A 25,052-nucleotide genomic window follows, 5' to 3' on the forward strand; every position below is an offset into this window, starting at 1 on the left:
TTTCAAAATAAGCATTTTGTGGGCTGCTCTGCATCCTTTCAATGCTAGCCCAATTAGGGTATGGTTAGGACAAATGAGATGCTGCACAGTGGCCTTATGGTCAGTCAGGATTCTGTTGAGCCATCCATGACATGACAATTACCAAGGGACACAGAATCTTGGAAGGAGCTAAGAACCGTCTTTTTGTCCAAACCATCCCTGAGTAAGGTTCCCTTTACAACATGCCCACTATGTGAGGTTTGCCATCTTTTGCTTGAAAATCTCAAGGAGATAGGGTTGGGAGGCAGGGAAGGGAGGAAATTTTCTACTTTGCAAAGTCACCTGTTCCATGATTGGAAAATTCTCTTTCTTAATAAGTTTTTCCTGACATCAACCAGAAATCTGCCACTTGCCTCAATTGGTTTTGCCCTGTGGAGCCAAAATGAGCAAGTTTAATTGCTCTTTCACATGACTCCCCCTTCAAATACTGGAAGACAGCTCTCCTGTCTCCTCGGAGTCTCCTCTTCTCCAGGCAAGACAGCCCTTATCCATTCCCTTAGTCCTCATATGGTATATCTTGACCTTCCAGCTGTGGGCTCGTCATAAAGCATCCTTCCTTCAGTTTCAGCCTGAATCACAGGTCCTGGAAAAAGCGTGCAGCAATGCATCATACCACTGGATTGGGGAGGTGGCTTTCTGTTAATAGGGTTGGACCTAGATTTAAAATGGATGTTCATTGGAAAGAGGGGTGATTGCTCCACTGGCCTTCAGATCTGGCCAAACTCTTAAAATGGAGGAGGTGTGGCATTGTCTTCAGCCCTCAGAGTAGTTGAGGGACAGATCTGGAGAACAGCTCAGAGGAAGATAATGATGGGATTTAATTAGACTGGAATTAAGAGAAGGTCTTTTAAAGACATGAAAATCTTCTGAGGGGGCTGCTTCTGCATGGTCCTTAGGCAGAACAATAATGCTCCTTTAAAAAAATCTCTGTGGGGCCTCCCTAGTGCGCTACGGGGTTTATACTATTATATCAATATTATAAAAATGAACAATTTTGAGGACTTTTAAAAACATAAAGAATGAAATAAGCAGCACCAAGAGAACATTTATGTAACAACATCACTGTAAAAACAAACTTTGAAAGCTTTAAGAATTATGAGCGATACGACGACAGTTCATGATTCCAGAGGACTGAGGATGAAACATGCTATTCCTTATAAAGATGTGACAGAATGAGGGTGCGGAATGTGACACGTATGTATTTTTGTATACAGTCATTGAGGAAATTTGTTTTGCTTGACTAATCATATCTGTTATAAAGAATTTGTTTTTTCTTTTTCCGGTGGGTAGGAGGAGTAGAAAATAGATTTATTAATTAAAAAAAAATAGAGAAGAGTGTGTGGGTGCAATATGTTGTATGCACTTTCAAATGAAGTCAGTGCATTATTAGCTTTACTTAATTGTTTTGTTACAAGACACCCTCTCAAGGAGTGGGAATAATCTATAAGTGCTTTTTCCAAAGTTTAGCTTAAATGTAATCCTTTCCACCGGCCCTTCCTGACCCTCTACTTACTGATTTCTCCCCACTGAACTACTTTACATTTTTTCTGCATTTACTTTTCTGTGTACACATCAGTTTCCCTCAATAGTGCGTAAGATCCTTGAGCGCAGAGACTGTTTCATTTCTGTCTCCATATTCCCAGGCTCAGTATCACCTGCACAAGCATTACACGCTCAGTGACCAAAAGCTGTGCTTTCGGAGTAACTCCTGCCTTACCAGTGCATTTTTGCAGATGTTACTGGTCTGGTGTCCCACCAGGATGGAAGGAATCGTGCCATGGCTTAGGCGGAGTAGGTAAAGTACATTTTAGTAGCAACTTTAGTGTAACTGCAAATTTATTTTATGTTTCTAATGTCACCGAAAAGGTACAATTTAGGAACGCCAAAGTCCCATTCTGCTACATTAAAAAACATAGTTCCATAAAAAAAACGCCCTCATTCAACTCCAAGTTTGGATAAATACAACACAGAGGATGAGATGTGGGGGTTTTACATCATAGCTAATGGTGACTTAGCACAGCAATGCTGCAAACACAAGCTTCCAGAAACATTCCACCTTCCAAGGGTCAACAGACAGAACAAAAACGCTGCTAGGAGGTCCCAGGCATGGACAGCAACTCTTTACACTCTAATACAAAAGCAGTGATTGCATTAAGGATATTCTGTGAACACGAGAGAACTGACAGAGCCAGGGAAGCTGAGATCCACACTGGAGCCACATTGCAGCCGGCGGTGGAGGAGTACCCAATGTGTCAGTCTGAATGAGAAGGGACAGGCTGGCACCCAGCCAGGGGGTGATGGACAGGCCTCTCAAGGTGAAGGGCAGAAGAGAATGATGCTAATATTTCTACATTGTAAGCAAGTCACCTTGTGTCTTTTGGAAGTGGAAACCCTTGGTCTGGGAAGGCAGGAAAAGGATCTGCAGCACAAATGCTTCAAGTCCCTGCCCTTCTTCTGGCCAGGTCTGAGGCTGGGAGTGGGGCATAGCTTCTCAATCTATGTGGCCAGAGCAGGGGGCTGTGAAAGGTGGCTCACAGGTGAGACTTTGGAGGCTTGGAAGAAAGACTCATGTCTTGGCTCTGCTGACACCTGCCTTGGTGGCTGAAAGCTAGGACCCAGACTTCATAACCACTTTTGTTTGGGGTTACAAATGAAGACCTGGGCGAGGCTGGACAGGCAACAGGAGCCTAAAGTGGTCAGTTTTCTTTGGAGTTGAGAATATTCAAATCAGGACCTTGACTATCATGAGTTACATAAAAACAGATGTGGAAAAGTATTCCAGGATTAAAAAAAATGTTTGAATCACAGTAGATGCTTAGATAGTGCATTCAATTCACTAAACCCTTAAGCCTGCTGATTAAATAAAATACATCCAAACTGTTTATCCGCAGGTTCAAACAATGAATGTCTTCTGAGCTGAGCTGATTCAAATAAGGAAGAGGAGACGTTTTTTGCTTATGTCAGGTATCAGAAGCAATGCATTTTAGATGCTAGGACCAGCTTCTTTACTTGCAAGTGGGAATCCACTGTTTGACTGATACTCAAATGTTAAGTGGAATGAAGTCACGACTTCCTTGTCACACTGTGTGTACACTAAGGCTGTATGTGCACGTTGTTTGCTGGTAACACAAACAAAGTACTTCTGAACCTGGGGGCAAGCAGGTTCAGATGGGTGGTGGAGTGAAGGAAGAAAAGAAAAGTGAGGGAAGGGGGAAGGGAAGCTGGGACAATCATGTTCATCCATGGTGAAGACACTGAAATGTGCTTGTGCCTCACGTTCAGGAGGTCTGACCCCTGACCCCACCTGGATTGGCAGGTGCTGGGGGTGGGTACAGGCTGCCTTCTCAGATTGTTTAAATATTCACATCATGCACAACTGTGGCAGGGTCACCCACTGCAACACAGTGGAAAATACTTTCTACACTGAATCAGGAGTAGGGTCCAAAGCAGAGCTGGAAAATAAATATCTTGCATATATCTCAAACTCTGTTCTTCAAACAAAACCTTACACCTCATCACAGAAGTCAGAAAAAGGCCTGAGGGAGTCCAGTGCCTTCATCTACAACACTGATTCATCTCTGAGGCTGAGAGCGGAACATCCCATGGAGATCTCCAGTGGATTGTCCTCTAGCCTCCTTAACTTAAGTGACAAAGTAAGAATTCAGACCTGGGTTAGGGTTTGGGTAGAGGCCTGGCTCGATGAGACGTGTCAGATACAGCATCCTAAATGGCAAGAGGGAAGATGGCCTCATCGGAGACTTCAAGGGGTCTGGCCTGGGGGGAGGGGAGGGTCAGAAGCATCAGAATTTTACTAACAATCACTCACATATGAACGGTGCATTAATTCTAGGACAAATGCTGCAGGGACTGGGGTGGGACAGCGTTCATGGTAGAACATTCTCTTCTGCTTGGGCAGCCAGGGCTGAAAACATATACTCATGGAGGGGAAACTTTACGTAGCTACGTTTTTTATTCTTTCCAAGATTCTTGCAAGAGGCAGAGAGATGTGAGACACTGAGTGCAGTTGGGTGAAGGGGGGATGGGGGGTGGTTTGGAGAAGAGAAGCATTTCTCTCGAGTTGGGGCCACAAGCCTGGCAAGGAGTGGCCAGTCTGCCGGTCAGCTTCCCATTACTCTTTTGCTTCCAGGAAAAGGGTTTCTTGAGGAAATAGCTTTACCTCCAGTAATGACTTGTTGGGATCCAGCTGGGTGACCTGAAATGAGAGAAAGCCCATGTTAAGAGGGTGATGATTCAAGTTGACATTTCCATCATACCTAAAGGCTTATTACCATGTACACTTCTACACCCTGACCTCCCTGTGAGGTAAAAGATGTTGTCTCCGTTTTACAGAGGAGGAAACTGAGGCTCAGAGAGGGAGAGTGATTGCTGGGAAAAGGGGAGGCACAGAGTGTGTCACTCAGCTGTGAGGGGCCAAAGTCAGGGTTTGAATCTGTGTGGTACCAAAGTAGTACTTCCTGGCCCTTTTAAATAATGTGCGTGTAGTAAGATCCTCATAGGCATGGCTGGGTATTCCCTGGCAAGGTTCCCTCTGGGGCTGTACAACAACTGGATCTGCAGGGCAAGTCTAATCAATACAGTATTTCCCCCATGAGAATTCTGTGGTCCTGCCCTAGCTGGCTCAAATCTCCCCACCAAAACCCAGAGCTCCTCAGAGAGAATCCTCTCAAGGCCCTCCTCCTTGATCTGAAGGAGATGACACACCTATTCCCCCTATCCAGGGAAATACAGAAACTCATATTGATGGCCAAGGCCTTCCCAATGCCCCAGGCCCAGCCCAAGGTCACCTGCTAGATACTGCACTCAGTCATGGCAGACCCACAGCTGGTTTGGTCTACTACCAATGCTCACCTGTTACACTGGGTGTGAACATTGCCCACTCTGGAGTGTAGATTCCAGACAGGTGCTCAACTGCCCACATCCCCTAGGCCAGTCATTCCCCTTTCCTGAACTGTCCTCGGTGTGACTATATCAAGAACCTATCTGGTCGGTATTGTTGAACCCACCTCTACCATGGCATCTCCATTCCTATCAAAGTAGCACAGAGTCACCTTAGCTCTTTTGGTTGTTGGGTAACATCCTGTCCAAGATACTGAGTCTGGTGTTCAGGGAGCTCCTCAGTCTGAACCACCAGCCCTTTGCAGCCTCGTCTCATGTCGCCCCCTATATGTGCTCTACACTCCCCAGCCCTTGGACTTTCTCTATGCTGTGCTCTCTGGGCATCTCTCCTTGGGAAACTACGCCCTCCATGCTCCCTCTCTACTAAATTTCCACCCACCCTCAGAACTAACAGAACACTTTGAACCTCTCTAACGAATCTGTGAAATATTTTTGTGAACCACAGTTATCTGTGTCTGTGTTACATTCAAGAGGACAAACAACTTTTGCATAAGGTATGTGGGGAAGAGTCATGGCTAATAAGGCTTAATAATAGTTTGGGGCCTAGTCATAGAGGGTCTTAAGTGCCAGACCAAGGAGTCTGGACTTTTAAGTTGTGGGAAACAGGGGATGCCTGAAGGTTTCTGAGCAGAGGCTTAGCATAATGAGCTTGGCATATTAGAGGTAAGGACAGGGCCTGCACTCTCACTGGTCTAGAGGACTCTTCCCCCAAAGCAGGCTGATCCCTCTGCAGTTTCTAGTTAGACAGCTGTCTAGAGCACTAGGAGATTAACTGCTTTGTCCAGGGTCATAGCTACGTATCAGAACTGGAATTGAACCCAAGTCTTCTTGACTCCAAGGCCGTTTCTTTATTGACTATACCCTGCTATCTCTACCGTCAGGATAAACTGGATTGAGTAATGGGGAGAGGGAAGAGACATAAGGTGAGGGGATGTTTAAGAGAAAACCTAGAAGCTAATGATAATGATTGCTCTTAGGTACCTAATGACCCCATTGCTTCAGAATTCCCATCTGTCCAACTTTTTAAAGGGCAGTAGAATGCAAGTGCTGCTGGGTTGGTCATGTAGTACAATGGAAGACAAGATTACAATCCTGTGTATTCCAATGGAATCCATGAAACCCTAAAGAAACCAGAGGAAAGCTTTTGGTTGCTGTGTGGCCCATTTTGGATTAATACAGAGACACGGACAAGATGTTCATAGGCTGATAAAAAGGGAAGAGGTTGTGATCTGTTCAATGCTTTTAGCAATGATTTGGAGGCAAGTATAAATAGCTTACTCATCAAATTTACAGATGAAAGGAAGCTTGGAAGGATAGCTAACATGCCAGATTCAGGATTCTAAAAGATATAGCTACGTTACAATGATGGCTCAAATTGAATAAGATGAAATTTCTTCAATGCACTTGTTGATGTACTGAAGACAACATCTTGTTTCCCTGGGTACTTCATCTGTCAGTGGAGATCACAAGGCACCCATGGCTTCTTATCCTGTGAGGTTCTTCTTTTCTCCTCTTCCACTGATGAGCTCCTCACAGGGGGCTCTGGCCAGCCAGCCTTCCTTCCCCTCCTGGCTCTGCTTCCCTCTTCTGTACCCTCTTCCCTCTTCCCTTCTTCTGTACCCTCACACTATGTTCTTGCTTTGGTGCCTCCCCCTCCCTCCTGGCTTTTCAGATCTGAGAGCAGGGACTGTCCTTCTGCTTGTGTTTGTATTTGCAAACTTAGCACAGTGCCTGGCACACAGTCAGTGTTTAATAAGTGCTCTCCTCCAAGTTCTCTAACATGCCGTCGTCTGGGTTCTTTTGGGGCCACCCTCTGCTCAAGGGTGACAGGCCGGGCCTGCCTCCTTCTCTAGGTATACACTTCCTCAACGATATCCCTGAAACTACTCCTTGCACACAAGTCATCATCAAAATCATGCTGTGGCCATCACTTATCTCTCCACCGTCCAATGGATCATTTGCAACATGGAGTCTCTAGAGAGTGTGGTGCTCTGAGGATCCATAGAGCATCACTGAGAGAACATTTTTGTTTAGAAAAAAATAAAGATGAGATTCTGAATCAATAAGCAGTTTGGGAATACTTAAAGCACTATATAATTTTCAAGCACAATCCAACTTATTATCATCTTCCTTCTATTAAATTATGGTCCAAGTAATGCAGTATTTGTCTGACAGACACACATACTGAGGGAGAAACTCAACTCAAGGTCCTAATTTGGAAAATGGACACTTTTGGTCCAATGGATCTAACTGAGGTGGTCCTGGAATAATCTGGGGCCAAACTCAATCAGCACTGGTATCATTTGCAAATGAGGACTCATGGGGAATTGCGCCATATGAAAGAAATTCCTCTCTTTCAGAACTTATACAGGACATCCTTCATTTCAGGGGTAAACATTTTTGGCAAGCAAATACCCTGCTGCTTTCTGTATCATTAATTTTAGTAATCAGATGGTAACTGAACAGAATTATCTTTGTAGATTTGATTTGTCAAGGAATATTGTATCATCTTAACATATCTGTGAGAGAATCACGGTGGGAGAAGAGACTTTCAGGCTGCATTGTGGTCCACTGAGTCAAACACCTTTTTGTAATAAACAAACCATAAGCATATTCATTATGAGTCTGGAAGAAATCATCAGTGAAATGTTTCTTGGTGACTTCAGGTATCTGGCGAAACCAACCCTGCCAGACCCGTTATTCCCTTTTACAAAGAAAACCTAGGAACTCTCATTCCATTGGGAGGCAACCTCTTGTCATCTCCTACTTTCTCTGATCATGAGACTACCACTACTGAAGTGATTCAGTTATTCCAATACAATCAAAATTGCTTTTCACTGGACAAAGATCTCACCTTTAGAAAACTGTCAGTTCCCCCCACCCCCAACCATGAAACAAAGATTAAGTTTCATTTTTTTTATTTTTGTTATTCTGAATTTGACAAACACTAAGTATAAACATTCTCATACACTAAGAATATAAAAAGATGATGAGTGCATGTGAAATCATGAATCTCTATTGCATATAGTTTGTATTTTTGAAAAGCATATAAAATGAATTCAACAGATTACTTTTAAAGTCGTCTGTTTGCCTCTGTCTCCCTCCGTACCTTTTTCTATTCTTTTCTTGTGTAGAAACTGTGCCTATTACCAAATCCAGTCATTGAGGTGAGGTCAGACATGGGCAGAGGAGAGCGGGGAAAATCACAATCCTGTTGCTGGGAAGTAGGGCTTCTCTGAAAGTGTGCTCTTTCAAATGTCACTGAAAAGGGCTGAGCAATCCTGTCTGCAGCTCTTTTAGGACCTAAGCATGTTGTCCATTTGGACCAGGACACAAGCTGGTGTTCTCTTACTTGTCCCGGGTATCGATTCTTTGTTAGTCACTTCTGGTATGTTCCTTTCAATATAAAGTTATCCTTCTTTGCGGAGAAAACAAATAAAAGAACAAGGAAGCAGTTTTGCCTTTTCTCCTGTTGTCTGTTATCATCATTCCATCCACTCCAAGCAATCTGATACTCCTTTTTCTTCCAATATACCTTAAAAAAAAACTCCACTAACTCTACAAAAATCTTACTTTCTAGTACTAGTACAGTAAGGCTAGACAGATAGGACAGATATCTTTAAAAGCTAAACAGAGGAGGTTAAATTTTATTCTAGAATTAACAGGCAGTAGTTTATTGAATAAAGCAATAACATGGTCAGATCTGTGTTTAAAGAAAATCATTCTGTATGTGGACTGAAGAGGAGGAGACTTGAGGTGGGAGAAGCTGAGAAGTGAGGAAGATCACCTGTGTGAACACAGAAATGGGCTGGTCGTGAAAGATGTATAGGGGTAGAAATGACAGGATTTGGCAACTGACTGAATAGGTGAGGGGAAGGAGAGTGGGAAATTACTACAAACCTGGGAAGCTAGCTATAGTGTGGTGCCTTCAATAGAAATAGGGAAGTCTTGGGGAAAAGGGAAGGTTTTAGGGGAGAGATAATGGGTATATTTTGGACATGCTGAGTTTAGGATGTCTCAGGAACATCCAGTTCAAAATGTACAAAAGGCAACTGGTAATGAAGGGTTGAAGCTAAAATAAATAAAAATAAAAAGAGACTGAGTAGTTAAGTAGTTCAGTGGATAGAGTGCTGGACTTGAAGTCAGGAAGACCTGAGTTCAATTCCTGTCTCAGATCCTTAGTTTCCATATGAATGTGAGAAAGCCAGTTCTTTAACCTCTCTGACCCCCAGTCTCTTTATTTATAAAAGGGAGACAATAACAGCATCCACCCTGTGTGGCACTTGGAAAACCTCTGAGCACTCCGTAAATGTCAGCTATCATCAGGAGGCAGTTGTGTGACCCTGGAGAAGTCACTTAATCTGTCTGCCTCCCAGGGTTGTTGTGAGGATCACATCAGATACTATTTGTAACGCACTCAGCACAGCGCCTGGCAATTGCATGTGTGTCCCTCCAGGAGAATACTGCACACGGCGACAACCACAACGTGTGACGACTAATCTGAACAGACTCAGCTGTTCTCAGCAACACAAGGATCTAAGACAACTACTTCTAAATGTTTCATGATGGAAAATGGCATCCACATCCAGAGAAAGAACTCCAGTGTGAATGAATGTGGAAGGATGCAGACTATTTTGTTCTCTCTCTTTTTTTTCGCTTTGTTTTGTTTCTTTCTGGTGGTTCATCCCATTGGTTCTACTTCTTCTTTACAACATGACTAACATGAAAATATATTTAATATGACTGTGTACTGGAGCCTATAGGAGACGGCATGCCATCTTGGGAAGAAGGGACTGGAGGCAGGTGGAGAAAATTTAAAACTCAAAAGCTTGTGGAAGTGAATGTTAAAAACTAAAAATAAATAAATTTAAAAAATAAATGTTTCTTCCTTTCCTCATATTATTGTTATTTATAGATCTGGGAGTCATCAGCATAGAGAGAACAGTTTAACTCAGGGAAGCTGATGAGGTCATCAAGAAGGAGTAGAGATTATATTTACTGACATCATGTGACTTTTGTTTTTATTACTATTTTATACTTTTCATAATATTGAAGGTGCTCTGCATTTCAATTCAACTTGGCCACAGCGCACCTTTTTAATATGTTTCTATAGACTATTTACTAATATTTTATTCACTCCTGTTGGTGCTGATACTCATTCAGAATACTGAGTTATAACATTCTGTTTTGTCTCTCTCTGGTGTAAGTATTAAGATTATATTTGTCTCACAGAAGCAATTTGGTATGATCCTTTCTTTCCTATTTTTGTAAATAGCTTATGTAATATCAGAATTGTTCTTTGTTTGATGGAATTTAGTTTTAAATCCATTTTACCGTTTCCTTCTTTGGAATTCCCTTTATTTCCTATTACTTTCTTTTCTGAGGGTAGTTTATTTAAATTAATTACTATTCTGTAAATGTTGATATTTTATACCTCTATTTTTTACATATTCATCATTTTATCAGTTTATGTAATTGGGCAAAATAGTTCTTTATAATTTCCTTTATTATTTCTGAATTCTTTTTTTCCTTCTAATTTCAGATACTGGCAATTATTTCCCTCTAAGTAAGATTAATAGGTTATATTATTTTTAAAAGTTCCTACTGATAATTAATAATTTAATGTTTTTGTTCAATTTTGTTAGTCTTTCCTTTAATCTTCAGAATTTCTATTTTGATAGGGCTTTGGGGGGTTGCTTACTTTTCTAATCTTTTATTATTGAGTTATTGTTGCATACTCAATTCATATATTTCTTCTTTTTCTCTCTGGCTGAGGAGCATGTTCAGAGGTTGCAGACTGCATCTTAAAAGTTTTGGTATGTTGTCTCATTGTCATAATTTTCTTTGATGAAACTGTCTATTTCTAGACAACATTTTACTTTTTTAACTCTCATTGTTTTTATTCTACCATTGTCAGTAAACAGTACGTTAAAACATTTATGCGTTTCTGACTTTGTTAATGAAATTTCTATGTCCTAGTATTCAATCAATCTTTGTAAAGGGACCATACAAGAAGGTAAATGTGTACTTCTTTCTATTCCCACTCAGTCACCACCAGAGATCTAGCATAACTAACACTTAAAAATTCCATTTTCATCCTTACTGTCCTTTTTGTTTACATTTTTGTCAGATTTGACTAGATCTGAAAGGATTGTAGTTCCCACAGTTTTGGCTTTGCTTGACTACTTTTCCTGAAGTTAATGAACTTCTCCTTTAAGTAATTAGAAACAGTGCCATGTGATGTTTATTTATTAAGTACTGATATTTCATTGCCCATGGTGCCTTTTATTGTTGTTCCAGACCCTAATTTTTATTCTATGCAAATGTTTATGTTTCAAAGGTATTTCTTGTAAGCAGCATATCATTTGATTTTGCTTTCTAATCCATTCTGTCATTCTCTTCTGTTTTCTGGGTGAGTTTATACCACTTACATTCACAACAATGACTATTAATTGTGATTTCCCTCTGTCATATCTTCATTTATACTGTTTCCTCTCTATGCAACCTACTCCCTCTTTACAAAGAATAAGAAGGTGGCAAAAGAAAGGTAATGTGATCAATACTAATGATTTACAACTGGACTGATTTGCTTGAACACCACTGTTCCACCTCACCCATATCATGATCAGTGGTCTTCCTTTTAAATGTCTACTTTCTAATCCACCTTTCAAAGTTGAAATTAGTTTTGTGAGGTAAAGCAGTGGGAAGAATGCTGAGCCTGGAGTCAGGAAGATCTGCATTCAAATTTGGCCTCAGATACTTATAACCTGTCTATCCTTGGGCAAGTCACTTTACCTGTTTGTCTCAGTTTCCATATGTAAAATGGGAATAATACTTTGAAGAGTTGTTTTGAGGATCATGTGAGATATTTGTAAAAGTGCTTATGGAGTCCAGCATATAGTTGGTGCTACATAAATGCTTTTTCCTTTCCTTTCCCTTCCCCTCCCCTTTTTTTAATGACTATTCCTTCTTCAACTCCAGTCTCCCTTATTTAAAATAATCTACTTTCCCCTGTCCCTGCTTATTTTTCTATTGAATTTAATATAATTCTATATTAAATCCAGTGTATGTTTGTGCAGTCCTTTGTCCAGTTCAGATAATAGTGAGGTTCATGTAATACCCCCTCCCCTCTCTTTTTCTTCCACATTTGTACATTCTTCTCATACATCCCAAATGTGATTATTCCCACTTCCTTATTCCTCATTTCTTCTCTAGTATATTTCTTTATCCCCTCATTTTCTTTCCTGTTAAGACCATCAAAATAGAACAAAACCACCCATAGATAATGATTGTATTTCCCTGCAGTTTCCAAGCAACACTCTTAAGAGACCCTATTCTTCATCATAATTTATACCCTTCAAATGTACTAAATGCACTTTTTAAGGTTTCTTTTGGCTCCTGTGCTTTCATTTTAAACTATCTACTAAGCTATGGACTTTTCATCAAGAATGTCTGAAAGTCTTCTATTCCAGTAGGGTCTAATTTCTCCCACAGAGAAAGTCTTTAAGGGTTAAGTTATTCTTCATGGTAAGTGCTCCATCTTTTGCCCTGTAGAGTACTGTGTTGCAAGATTTCGTGGCATTTATTGTAGCAGTTGCCAAGTCTTGTGTGATCCTTTACTGTGGTTTCTTGGTTCTTGGATGCTTGCAGTGAGTTTTGTTTGACCAGAAAGCTTTGGATGTTGGTGATGACATTCATGCGAATTTTTAAATTTGCAATTTCTTTCAGCAAGTGATTAATAGATCATTTCTATTTTCATTCTGTCCCCTCTGGTTCTAATAGACCTGGGTAGCTTTCACTCATGATATCTCAGAATATGATATCTACAATTTATTTTGGGGGAGGGGGAGGGAACCGGTCCTAGTTTTCATGGAGTTTGAAGGTTCTTAAATGATCTGTCCTCAACTTATTCACCAAGTCAGTTGCTTTTCTTTTTTTTTTAATAATAGATAACACCTTATATTTTCTTCATTTTATCTAATCCTTTAATTTTATTATAACTTTTTTTGTTGTTTCATTGAGTCATTGATTTCTATTTGCTCTATTCTAATTTTCAAGGAGTCTGTCTGGATAAGGTTCTCCACTTTCTGTTCTAAACTATTTGTTTTTTTTAATTCTTTTCTTAAGATCTCTTAATTTACATTTAATCAACTTTTCTTTTTTTCTTTCTTTCTTTCCTTCTTTCTTGCTTTCATCTCTTGCTTTATTACTTCTAGTTACTCTTATAATCCTTGAGTCATTTTCTCCCTATTGTAAGTTGCTGAGTTACTCTTCTCTTCTGGGGATATTTCTTGATCATCTCTAAACCCATAATATTTCTTTAGAGTTTAGTGTTTTCTACTTTTATCTCCAGCTTCAGTTCCTGATTTGCCACTCACGGCCAGGTTCAGGCTCTGCCCCCTCTCACATGCTTTCATGGACGATCTGGCCCTGTCTGATTGTGACTTCTTTTACCTGGTTCTTGTCACTGATTTGCTTCTTTCCTGGTGTGCATGAACTGAAAATGCCTCCCATGACTTGGTCTGGAGCACAAATGTCATCAAGACCCTCTGGAATGATGCAGGCTGGCTTGCTGGGCACTTTTCATGGTCAGCGTTGCCTGCTTTGGTCCCCACCTGTCTCCATCTCTTCATGAAGATGATTCAGAACACTGAGAGCTTTGCAACCCTAAGAGGGTTCCTTGACCACTCTTGGTCAGAGTGCTGTGAGATTCTAGCCTCCTCCCCAGGGCAGAGGGCTGCAGCCTTCCACTCGACAGTCTCAGATTGGAGTGCAGGCAGCTTCTGTTTTGTTTTTTTTTTACCTGCACTTGAACTAACTTCCCTAGTGGAGGGTTCCCATGGGCTTCTGGTGTTTTTTGTTTGGTTGATTTTGCTGCAGTTCTTGACTTTTTGAAGGTGCTCACTACAGTTTCTCTTTGAGTTTCTTCTTCCTCATTTGTTCTGGTGCTGTTTTTTGATCTTTGCTGGAGTATATTTGGGAAAGCTTGACACTGCTCTATAACTTTTCATGCTTAAACAGAAGTCCCCCAAAGATGAAATTTAATAGGGATAAAAAAAATTCCACATGGCTGAATTTTTAAAAATCAGCTGCATATGTACAGGATGCTAAAGTTGTGGCTAGACAATAGGAGATATGAAAAAGACCTGGGGTTTTGAGAGAACTGTGTCGTGTGATATGGCAGCCAAAAAAACTCTCATGTCATTTTAGACTGTAGATTGATACTCTCCAGATTAAGGGAGGTTAAAGTCCTGGTGTTCTCTTTATAGTGAATCCAGCTCTCTCCTCCAGCCTCTTGTCCTGCTGCTGCCTCACTTCTTCCCACCTGTAAGAGTACTTCCTAACTGGACCACCAGAAAAAAATGCTGTCATTTCTTGGGGGACTTAGTCCACTCAGTACTGGCTCTCCTGCACTGGACCAAAATGCCTTGATTTGTGAGAAAACAAGTGCTAACACAAGCCAACCCCAGAGTACCAGACCAGACCATACTTCCCATACCACTGAACCACATGCCCCAGCCATTCCTTCCCCTCAGTGGCAGAGTTCTACCTGCCTCCTCTCCCTCAGCTCAGTAATCAAATCAAATCAAAGCCCCTTTGTGCTTGGATAGGGCATGTCAATCGACTGTCCCATGGATCAACTCACTATCTCTGTGATTTTCCAGACACTCCTTTCCTTGGCCAACACTCCGGGAAAATGAACTAGAATATAAGTTCCCCAATTAGAACTTAAGTTCTTAGAGGGTAGGGACCATCTCACTTTTGTACATACATACTCTGTACTTGGCATGGTGTCTGACCCACAATAACTGCTTAAAAATGCTTTTTTCACTCATTCATTCACTCACACACTAATTCTTTCTATTACTTTGACCACATCTGTAGTATTATATTTAGTTCTGAGTGCCACATTTTACAAAAGACACTGACAAATTGAAGAATGGCCAGAGGAGAGTGACCTCTAAGAAGAATGGAAACCATGGCATAAGAGGATCAGTTGAAGAAATGGGGATGTTTAACCTGGAGAAGACTGAGGCGGGACATAACAAGGACATTCAAACATGCGAAAGATTTTCCCATGGAAGTGAGACTAGACTTGTTCTTTTCAGTCTCAGAAATAAAACTAGACCCAAAGATAGCAATCATAGCAGCAGTTTCAGCTGATTACAAGGAAGAACTTCTAACAATCAGAAATGTCTGATTATGGCAAAAGTTTCCTTGGAAGGCAGCAAGTTCCTCAGCATCAAGGGTACAATTCTTAGAGTTCTGATCCTCAAAGCCCAATTGTTTGAGGGTATGTGGCAGAGAAATTCCTGGCCAGATATGGGCACGGGTTGAGCTGGCCACCTCTGAAGTCTCTCCTAACTCAGAGATGATGGGATTCTATTATTGGCAGTGGCAGAGGGAGACTCTGCACAGAAAAAATCATGGCCCCATCAGAGGATCAGAACAAAAAATTGTTCTAGGAACAAGAAATCAGTCCCAAGGGGGGTGGCTGGGAGGGCTTTCTGGTAAAGCACCTCATTACTTTCTTTCTCTCCTGCCTCACTGGAAGATGCCCTGAGATCACCATAGCTCTTGGGTAGAGACTACCCCCTAGGAAAGCTACTCTTGAATCTGCTCAAGCCTGCAACTAATTAGATATGCTTGCTTCTCAAATCCACACCCCACTCCCCATTGGCTAACCTGGGCAAGGCACAGCAGAAGTGTGTTGGCACCACTGTCTTTGTCAGGAAGGGCCTGGGTGAATGCACACTATCCTCCATACTGTATCCAGATGGAAATTGGCTGAGCCCAAAGTGGAGGATGGGAATAGGGGTGCCCACAGAGGAGACACATCCTTTTTCAAACTCCCTGACTGACAGGTGATTGTGAGCCCAGAAAGATGTCCCAACCCACAATTTCTTCTTCTTGGGAGGTGGAAGTCAGCAGCAGGCCCTGCAGCTGATCAGGGTATCTGTTTTCACCCTCTCTGCCAGCCTCCCCCCCCACCTTCTGCTTTCTAATTCACGGGGGGCAACCCCCTCTGCAAATGTTTACACCCTTCGCCAATTACCCGACAATATGGCTCTTGCTTCTGTCAACAAACAAAGCTGTTGCTGTTTTGTTTTAGCTCCTTGGCATTTTCTGCTCATCTGCTTTCACCATTGTTCCTAATTAACATGCCAGAACTCCAACCTCGCCAGCTTGGTTATTTGTGGTCTGTCAACAGAAGGCTACCAGGCACAGGGCAGAAATCTGTGATGACCAGTGAGCGGTTCAACCTGCTCTAAGGGTGGAAATTGAGGCCAAGAAAGGGCAGATGCCTTGGTCAAGGTGAGTGTGTGGCAAAACTACATCCTAGGGGTTACAGCTCCTGTCACAGAGCTATTTCTAACCCTCTCTCCTCTCCCCCTACACTAGGAGCACAGAGAGTGATTGCCAGATGAGGTCCTGTTGGAGCCCGTGTGCTTCACACAACTGTGTGAAGCAGTCACTACAAGGATTATTCTCCTGTTTTAAAGATGAGGAAGCAGGGGCTCAGCAAGGTCACAGGGTCAGAGATGTGAGGTGAGTTAGGCCAGGCATGCTGCAGGGTTAGTATCTTGGAAGTGGTAGGAGGGAGTTGAGGGAGTAGGGGTATGGAGTCAGCAGACCTGGATCCAAGCCCCAGAGCTCTCTGACTTTCTGTACATTCTCTGACAAGTCTCTTCGTTTCTCTGGAGGCCTTTGGAGACTGGTCCCTCTTGGCCATCAGAGCTGGTGAATTGGTCTCTGAAAAGCCTCCTCTCTACCATCTCCAACGCCTCTGCTTTGGTGTTGATTCACTGCAAACACGGCTCCTTCCCTGGAGGCCTGGCTGGGAGGGGGGCTTTTCATAAAATGATAAGCACTTGAATTTTCACTGAAGGTTATTTGAGACACAAATCTGCAAGTGAACTGTTACCAGCCCCATCTTTGTTCTGCAGGATGAGGCCAATCCATCCAGGAGGATGTTGGCTGCTCTAGCAAGGGGAGGACAACGGTTCAGCAAACACTTCCTGATCACCTAATGATAATGAATTGGCATTCTTAAGGCACTCTGAAGTCTGCAAAAGTTTCTTAGACATGATTTCGTTTGAGATTCACAGCCACTCCAACACAGGTACTGCAGCATCAGTATCTCCATTTACAGTGGAGGAAACTGAGGCTGAGACTTACCCAACGCTACCAGTGAGGCAGTGGCCAAGGTGAGCTGGGATGTGAAGTAAGGTCTTCTGGAAGCCAGGTGGATCCATTTCCCCTTCCATGCTGTTCAGGGTTCTGTGCTTAGCTCTGCTGGGGGTAGACAGAGATGAGGGAGGCCCAGGGTCTGCCCCCTAGTGCTGTACATCTTGGCAGGACTCGGCCCCACCTGCCTGTGTACCTTCTCTGGATTTCAGTTTCCTTGTCAATAAAAGTGGGAGTGGGAGTGTCATACTAGTTGATCTCTTGGCTTCTCCCAGTCCTCTATCTTGCTACTCTCAAGCCATTCTTGGAGGACGTCTTCAGACTCTGAGCCTACAATGTCTCCTCATGTTGTCTTGGCTTCTGTTCATCCCCTGGATGCGAAAGTGCCCCCAACCCGCCATCTTTCAAGGTGCACGCCAAATGCCATCTGCTTCAGCTAGTCTTCTTAAATCTCTCCCTCCTCTTATCTTATGGTTTTTAGAGGGTTAAGGGCACCCCCTCGGTGCAGTCTTGTGCCTTTATCTTCATGCTCTGCAAGCTGGCATTCACAGTCCTCCTCGATCTCTACTTTCTAGTTTTATTTCACTTTTCATCTCTTTTGTACAAGCAAATGGTCAGACAGGCTTGGCTGACTTGGGAACTGACCACACTGGCATACTGACCTAGGAGAGGGGAGGAGGGGAATAAATGGGCAGAAGCTTTGGGGGACCAGGCTGAATGAAACCATCGTTCCCCTGATACTGTTCCTGCCTAGCAACAAAGAGAAACAATTAGGCAAAAGTGTAGGACATGCACCTGTCTGACAATGCAATGTATTCTGTCCGAGGAGCTCCTCACATCTCTACCTGGAGGAAGCAGGGACAGCTCGGGCTCTCTTCTCCAGAGCCTTCCCTAGTTTTTCTATTACTAAGCTTTTAACTAGTCCTCTGTGAAAGTGCAACTCCCAAATCCCCAAGAAGCCTCTTCAGCTCCCTTTGGTAACAGCCTCCCTCTCATAACTGGCCTCCAAGTGCTTGACTTGAATTCACTTCTCTGGTATTGCCTCCCCACTTTCACAAAGAGCCTGCAGAGGCCGTGCAGATGTAGGAAGCAGGCTCCTTCCAGCAACCCTGAGAGGAAGGTCCTGCTAATGTTACTGTCCTCATTTCCCACAGTAGGATACTTAGGCTCAGGAGGAAAACAGTATCTTCAAGGCCACCCAGACAGTAAGTTCAGAGGCAGAATCCAAACCTTGGGTCTTATCCTGGTAGCTTGGCAGTGCCACCAGATCAGGGGACCTGGAGTCAGGAAGAGCTGAGTTTGGGTATGGCAGGGGGGTCCCTGGGTGAGTCACAGAACCTCACTAGGCCTCAGTGTCCTCCTCAGCCATGACGGCGCTCACTGCACAGGGATGCCCTATCAGATCAGGTAACAGTACAAACGACAGCCACTGTTATCCCTGTTGTCCTTGTTAGTCTTTTTTTTTTGGGTATTCCCACAAGGCACTGCACATATTAAGAACATGTCTGTTGACTGAATATTGAATATTCGGCTCAATGGCAGGAGCTTGACAAACATCAGAGAGGCTGCAACAGCTGCCACTGACACCAAGCTGTTGGATGACCAGGGTCAGTTACTTACGCTTTCAACGTCCCAGGGGTCTAACACCCTGAAGTTACAGACTGGTGGCAGAGCTACGCCGGTAAGAGTAAATTCTGTAATACCAGTAACTCTACACACTAGAACTGCCTTCTTACTCCCCCTCAAAAAAAAAAAAATGGAAAAAGTGGAAATGTGTTTAAAGGAAGGGAACCAATATGGTAAGCCATATGGAAATTCTATCACCCACCTACTGTGGTGTAGATGGCTGTGCTAGATATGTTGGAAGGGACTGATACAAAGACAAAACTAGAAACAATTCTTGCCTTCATGAAATTTATAGCCTGAGAGGGGAATCAGGAACCAGAACTATACAGGTCAGAAGTGAGAGAAAACTGGGAGAATGAGAAGAAGGGGGTAGGTGTAATCACACTGTATTCAAAAACTTCAAGGGCTGATGCAGGAACAAGGAATTTAAGTTATTCTGCTTGACCCTGGAAGGAAGGACAAGAACAAATGGTGGAAAAATTACAGGAGGCAAATTTCAGCTTAATATAAGACAACAATTATGGCTGTTCAACATGGAAATAGGCTCATGTGAGAGGCGGGTTTCCCACCACTCAAAGTATTCAAGCCAAAGCTGGATTTTATGGGGGAGCTTTCTGTACTGGGGATTAGGGAGGGGAGGTTGTGTAAGGAGGGTAGAAAGAGAAAGTTTGGCTTAGGTGTCCACTAAAGCCCTTTCTAACTAAGGTTTCAAGATTAAATCAAGCTCAGGCTCTGTTGAATTCCCCAAAAATCTACCTTCATCTTCAAGAAAAGCAAAAGTTCAGCATTTTAATGCAATAGGGAAACTAGATGCTTTCTTAATAAATACAGAAGAAAGCAAGGATGTTCCTTTTCTTTTATATTACTTTATATAGCTCCAGAAAGGATAGTGTTGGGAGCCCCATGCCAAGACCACACCTCTCTCTTCACTCCTCTCTTTTCTTACTATTAGGAGACACCTTGTCTTCCAGAGCTTCCTAGACAATAAGCTGTGCCCTGAGCTTGTCATAACAACAGTCCTTTGTGCTCACCCTCTGGATGAACTCTGCAGCAGCTAAATCACTGAACTGGCTCAAACTGACCTCAGGTGGTCCCTGAGCTTGGACAAGCACCTGCAGGAACCATATTCTGGTCACGAAGCCCTGCCATGAATAGACACGTTGCCACTCCACCTCACTGCTTGATTCTTTGTCTTGCCATAACTATATGTATCAAGGCTTAGCACTGCTTCCTTGCATCCATCTCCCTGGTCCTAGACCAGACTCCAGCGAACATGTTTTCTCTCCTCCAAAGGAATAAAGAAAGCTTTTTACCATAACCTCTGTGGGCCCTCTGGTCATTTCTCTTTCAGAGTTGACAACAGGGATCATAATAAGACAAAGGAAAATAAAGATAGGCAAAGAGACAAAGCTATGCTTATCTTCATGATGAATTACTTAGAAGACCCTAGGGAACCAACAAAGTCACTGATATAATACCTTCAGCAAAGTTTCATGCCACAACCCCCTCCCTTCCAAATCAACTGTATTTTCATATAATAATAAGAAATCCAATAGGGAATAATAAAAAGAGAAGTGCTATTTAAAACCACTAAAAAGTACATAAAACACATGGGAATAGTCTACCCAAGCTCATTCAATATTTGCAAACGTACAATTACAAACTGCCCCTTAAAGAAATAAAGAATGCCTAAGATAAGCTGGACAGACATTTAGCACTCAGAGCTGGGCCATGCCAATATAATAAAAATGACAATACTACCAAAGTTATTGTATAAATTTAGTTCTACGTCAGCCCAATTACCAAATGGATACTTTTACACAGTTAGATAAAATAACACAATTCCTTTGGGGGAACTATATATCAAGGGCAAAACATTCCCTTCTAGATCCAATAGGAAACCCTTCTGGCATCGGATGATACAGTAACATTAGCCTCTACATTGTTCCTCGTCCAGGACACTTACACTTAGACGTCCCTGCCTTTGCACTGGATGTCTCTCATCCCAGTCATGTTCTCCCCTCTTGTTGCCACATTCTGGATTCTCTGGTTCCCTTCAACTCAAATCCCATTTTCAACAAGAGGTCTTTCCTGCCCCCGCTCAATACTAGTGCCTTCCCTCCAAGATTACTCCCATTTACCCTGCTAATATCTTTCATGTACATAGTTGTTGGCACGCTATCTTCCCCTGAAAAGAGGAGCTGCTTTTGCCTTTCTGTGCATCCTCAGTATTTAGCAAAGCACCTGACACATAAGCACTTCAGAAATGACTGCTGACTTGACTAAAATGGAAATAGCACTTCCATACTGCAAACTATGTTGTAAGGCAGAAATCATCAAAATAATTTGGTATTGGCTAAAATGTTTTAAAGTGGATCAATTAAACAGACGAAACAAGGAAGGAACAGAAATACCTTAATTCATATCTCAGTGTTCAATACTTGAAAACATAAATTATCTAGGAAAGAACTCAATATTTGATAGGGACTGGGAGAAAACTGAAAGCCTGGAAGAAATCAGGTTTAGACCAACATCTTATACCATATTCCACAATTCAAAGTGGCTATGTGATTTGAAAATCAAAGATCATACATTAAACAATTAAAAGAGAAGAATATCATATGCCCTTTGCAGCTATGGATAAGGAATGAATTTTTTCTTTTTTTTTAAAATTTCATTTATTTGTTTTCAGTTTTCAACAATCATTTCCATAAGTTTTAAATTTTCTCCTCCTCCCTCTTCTCTCTCTCCCTCCCCAAGACGACATGCAATCTCATATAGATTCTATACATACATAAGGAATGAATTCTTAACCAAACAAGGGATGGAGGCAGATACAAAGGACAAAATAGATAATTTTGAGCAAAATCAGCATTTAGGATAAGGGGTTGTCTGAGAAAAAATATTTATATCAGATTTCTTAGTCTGCTATTCAAAATATATGAACAACTAACAGAAATACATGATTCCAAGCTGTTTCCCAGTAGATAAGTGGTCAAAAGACTCACTCGTTAGCTGGGGGACCGTGGACAAAGTCTTTCTTTGGGTCTCAGCTTCTTTACTTGCAAAAGGAAGTAGTTTGATCAGACAGACTTGAAGGTCCTGTTCAGTTCTCAATCTGGGATCCTTTGAATGTCTGGCCCAGGGCCAGTCAAGTCCACAGGAAGAGTATCATACACGGGGGAATGTTCCCATGGAACATTCAAGTTTTAGACAGAAGGAGAGAAGAGTCTAGGGAAATATCTGATGAGATACATGAGGTGCTCTGAGGGTCCAACACTGGATAGAGTGGGAGAAGTCAGTCCAGGGGTAAACGAGAGAGGAACCTTCTGGGCTGGATTGGGTGGAAGATGAAGAACCCTCCCGGTACCTGCCTAGACACTGACAGGCTGGGACTTGAGAACAGTGGGGCCTCCAGGGAAAGGCAGGGAAGGCTAGTTAGGTACTGCTTGTCAATGGAGGCCAGGTTAAAGTGTCCCAGCTGGATAATGTGCCATACAATCAGCCCAAACTGACAAGGGGTATCTACTGTATTATGGTACCTGCAAGGCTACATACTACTAAGGGGAATGTTTTAACAATGTTTTCAGTCAGTCAATAGACATTTATGAAGCACCTACTATGTGCCAGGCATTGTGCTAAGCCTTGAAGATACAAAAAAGGCAGAAGACGGTCCCTATTCTCAAGGAGCCCAAACTCAAATTGGGGAGACCCCAATGCAAACAACTAGGCACAAAGAAAATAATACAAGGTAAATTGGACATAATCAACTGAGGGCAGGCACTAGCATTAAGGAGGATCAGGAAAGGTTTCCTATAGAAAGTGAGATTCTTCTGGAACTTGAAGGAAGCCATGGAAGCCAGGAGGCAGAGATAAGAAAGGACAGAGGGTTGGGGGTAAGCATGTGTGCACTATTTGGGATGTCCAGCAATAAGTAGTTATTATGCACTCACTATGCCATTCTGGCCTAGCAGAGTCCTGAGAGCTTATCATGTCCAATTCCCTCATTTTCCTGAGAAGGAAAATGAGCTCCAGAGAGGGAGAGATTTACCCAGGGTCACACAACATGTCAGAGGTAGAGCCTGCAATCCAAATCCAATGGTCTTTCTCTGTTCCTCTCTTGGCTTCTGAAACCAGGTGACCTTTTGAGTGTTTGGACATTTTGTTTCTCACAATCCCAGACTGTCTGAGCAAGACAAGAACTCAGAGGGCAGCTTGCTGAATGAACCTGAACAAGAATTTTCTCTCCACCATTTTGCAATGCAGTTGTGGGTGTATGTGTCTGAAGAGCTCTCAGGAGGGAGAACCCAAAGCCAATTGCCATCTCCTCCGAGCAAACCTTTTTAGTTCCACAGCTGCTGCCAATGGCTTCCTTATCTGGCCCCTTTTTGTATTTGAGGTTTCCACTGTATTCACTTACAGGTGTTCTCTACATGCTAAACTGGCCCCACCCCACAGAGCCCTCCCTATAGGCTAGGATGCCATGGTACAGGACTTAAAACACACTTTCTGACATGACCCAATGACCATGGATACCTCCACTTCGCTTTCTTAACTTACCCTCTCAGTTTCAAATCATAAATCTGTTTCCAGACTCTTCTCTTCATTTGTATGGACACCCATGTCCATATATGGCACCCATGATAAGATCTACTCTCAATGGAGGAAGTCCCTTAAAACCAAAGTACTGGAATATCCTTAGGCAGCCCAGGGCAGCAGAACATACATTGGAGACAGAGGATCACAATGGAATTTCAAACTCTGACCTTCCAAACTGTGTGAACCTTGGGACTACACTTCAAGTCTCTGGGCTCAGTTTCCTCATCTGTAAAAGGGGAAGAATAATACTGATATTGCAGAATTTATTAATTTACAGTGTCAGGCACAGTGCTAGGAGCTGGGGACACCAAGAGAAAAGCAGGGGCAATCCATGCCCTAAAGGGAGACAACAGATCTGCTGGCTGGCCCCTGTACCCAGCGCTCAATCCCTCTTTATCACTGTCTCCTGGCTTCTTCCAAGTGTTAGCTAATGTCCATCTCACCTTCTTTCTGCAAGAAGTTTTCCCAGTCCTCCTTAATCTTACTGACTTTTCTCTGAGATTATCTCCAATTTACCCTGTCTAGATTTTGTTCACACATAGTTGTCTGCATGTTGTCTCCCCCATGAGACTGGAAGCTCCTTGAGGGCAGGGAATGTCGTCTTGCCTTTCTTTGTATCCTCACCTCTCAGCACAGTGCTTCACATACTTGCTCACAATGCTGGCAGATGTGACTTGAGAAAAAATAGAAGCTAAATGAGGATCAAGGAAGACTTCACATGTAGAAGGTGGCTCAAGATAAGCCTTGGGGGAATTTAGGGACTAAAAGATGAAGGTGATGAGGGGATACGCTCTAAAGATGGAGAACATAATGGGAAAAAGGCTTCAAGTGCTCACAGAAATGAGAACTGTGTGTGTGTTCGTCCTTTGTTGCCAAAGAAGACCATGCCATCAGAGACATAATGACATGACTTGCGCTTGACTTTGTTTTGAGTGAGGGAAGGCTGTGCAGGGCACCAGCCTTACTTCTCCTCCAGAACCATCTGAATCCAGTGACCAGATATTCATCAGGATGACTGGAGATGACCCAGAATGAGGCAATTGGGGTTAAGTGACTTGCCCAAGGTCACACAGCTAGTGAGTGTCAAGTGTCTGAGGTGAGATTTGAACTCAGGTCCTCCTGACTCCTGCATTGGTGCTCTATCCACTGCACCACCTAGCTGCCCCATATAGAAATGGTAACTATTACTATACTGCAAGGTAGAATATAAATAGGGACAGATATGTAAAATGCTTTGAGATGTCTGAAGAAGATGAGTTCCCTTTCAGTGATGCAGTATGATGCCTAGTTGGAAACAAGAAAGGACGATTAGCCCAGAGAAGGGTGGTAAGTGTGTCTTCTAAAGAACAGGCAAGATCAAGATGGTGGAGCAGAAGGATGACCTGGAAAAAAATCTCCCCCCATGGCCCATAAAATACATGTAAAAAATGACTCTAAACAAGTTTGAAAACAGCAGAAGCCACAAAATGACAGAGTGAAAGAGATTTCCAGCCCAAGGCAGCCTGAAAGGCTGACAGGAAAGGTCTATTGCACTGGGCTAGGAGCAGAGAGCAGCCTAGCCTTGATCACACGGCCCGGCAGGGACAGGATCAGAGCAGGCTTCAGGGTGCAACTGGTAGCAGCTGTGGCTCCCAGATCCCTCAACTCACAAATGCTAGAGACAGCTTCAAAGGTCAATGAGA

General features: G+C 42.7%; 1 protein-coding gene across 6 annotated transcripts in view; it reads right to left on the reverse strand.

Moving 5' to 3' along the window:
- Positions 1-1,857: 1,857 nt before the first annotated feature.
- Positions 1,858-25,052, reverse strand: part of FAF1 (Fas associated factor 1) — a 466,037-nt gene continuing 442,842 nt past the window's right edge. For all 6 annotated transcript variants that reach the window (XM_072649394.1, XM_072649398.1, XM_072649395.1 and 3 more), the window contains one exon: positions 1,858-4,252. In XM_072649394.1, the coding sequence (XP_072505495.1) occupies positions 4,169-4,252 (84 nt within the window). In that variant the 3' untranslated portion in view covers positions 1,858-4,168. The remainder of the gene's footprint in view (positions 4,253-25,052) is intronic.

The sequence above is a fragment of the Notamacropus eugenii genome, chromosome 2 (genome assembly GCF_028372415.1).
Source record: "Notamacropus eugenii isolate mMacEug1 chromosome 2, mMacEug1.pri_v2, whole genome shotgun sequence".
NCBI classification, from domain to species: domain Eukaryota; kingdom Metazoa; phylum Chordata; class Mammalia; order Diprotodontia; family Macropodidae; genus Notamacropus; species Notamacropus eugenii.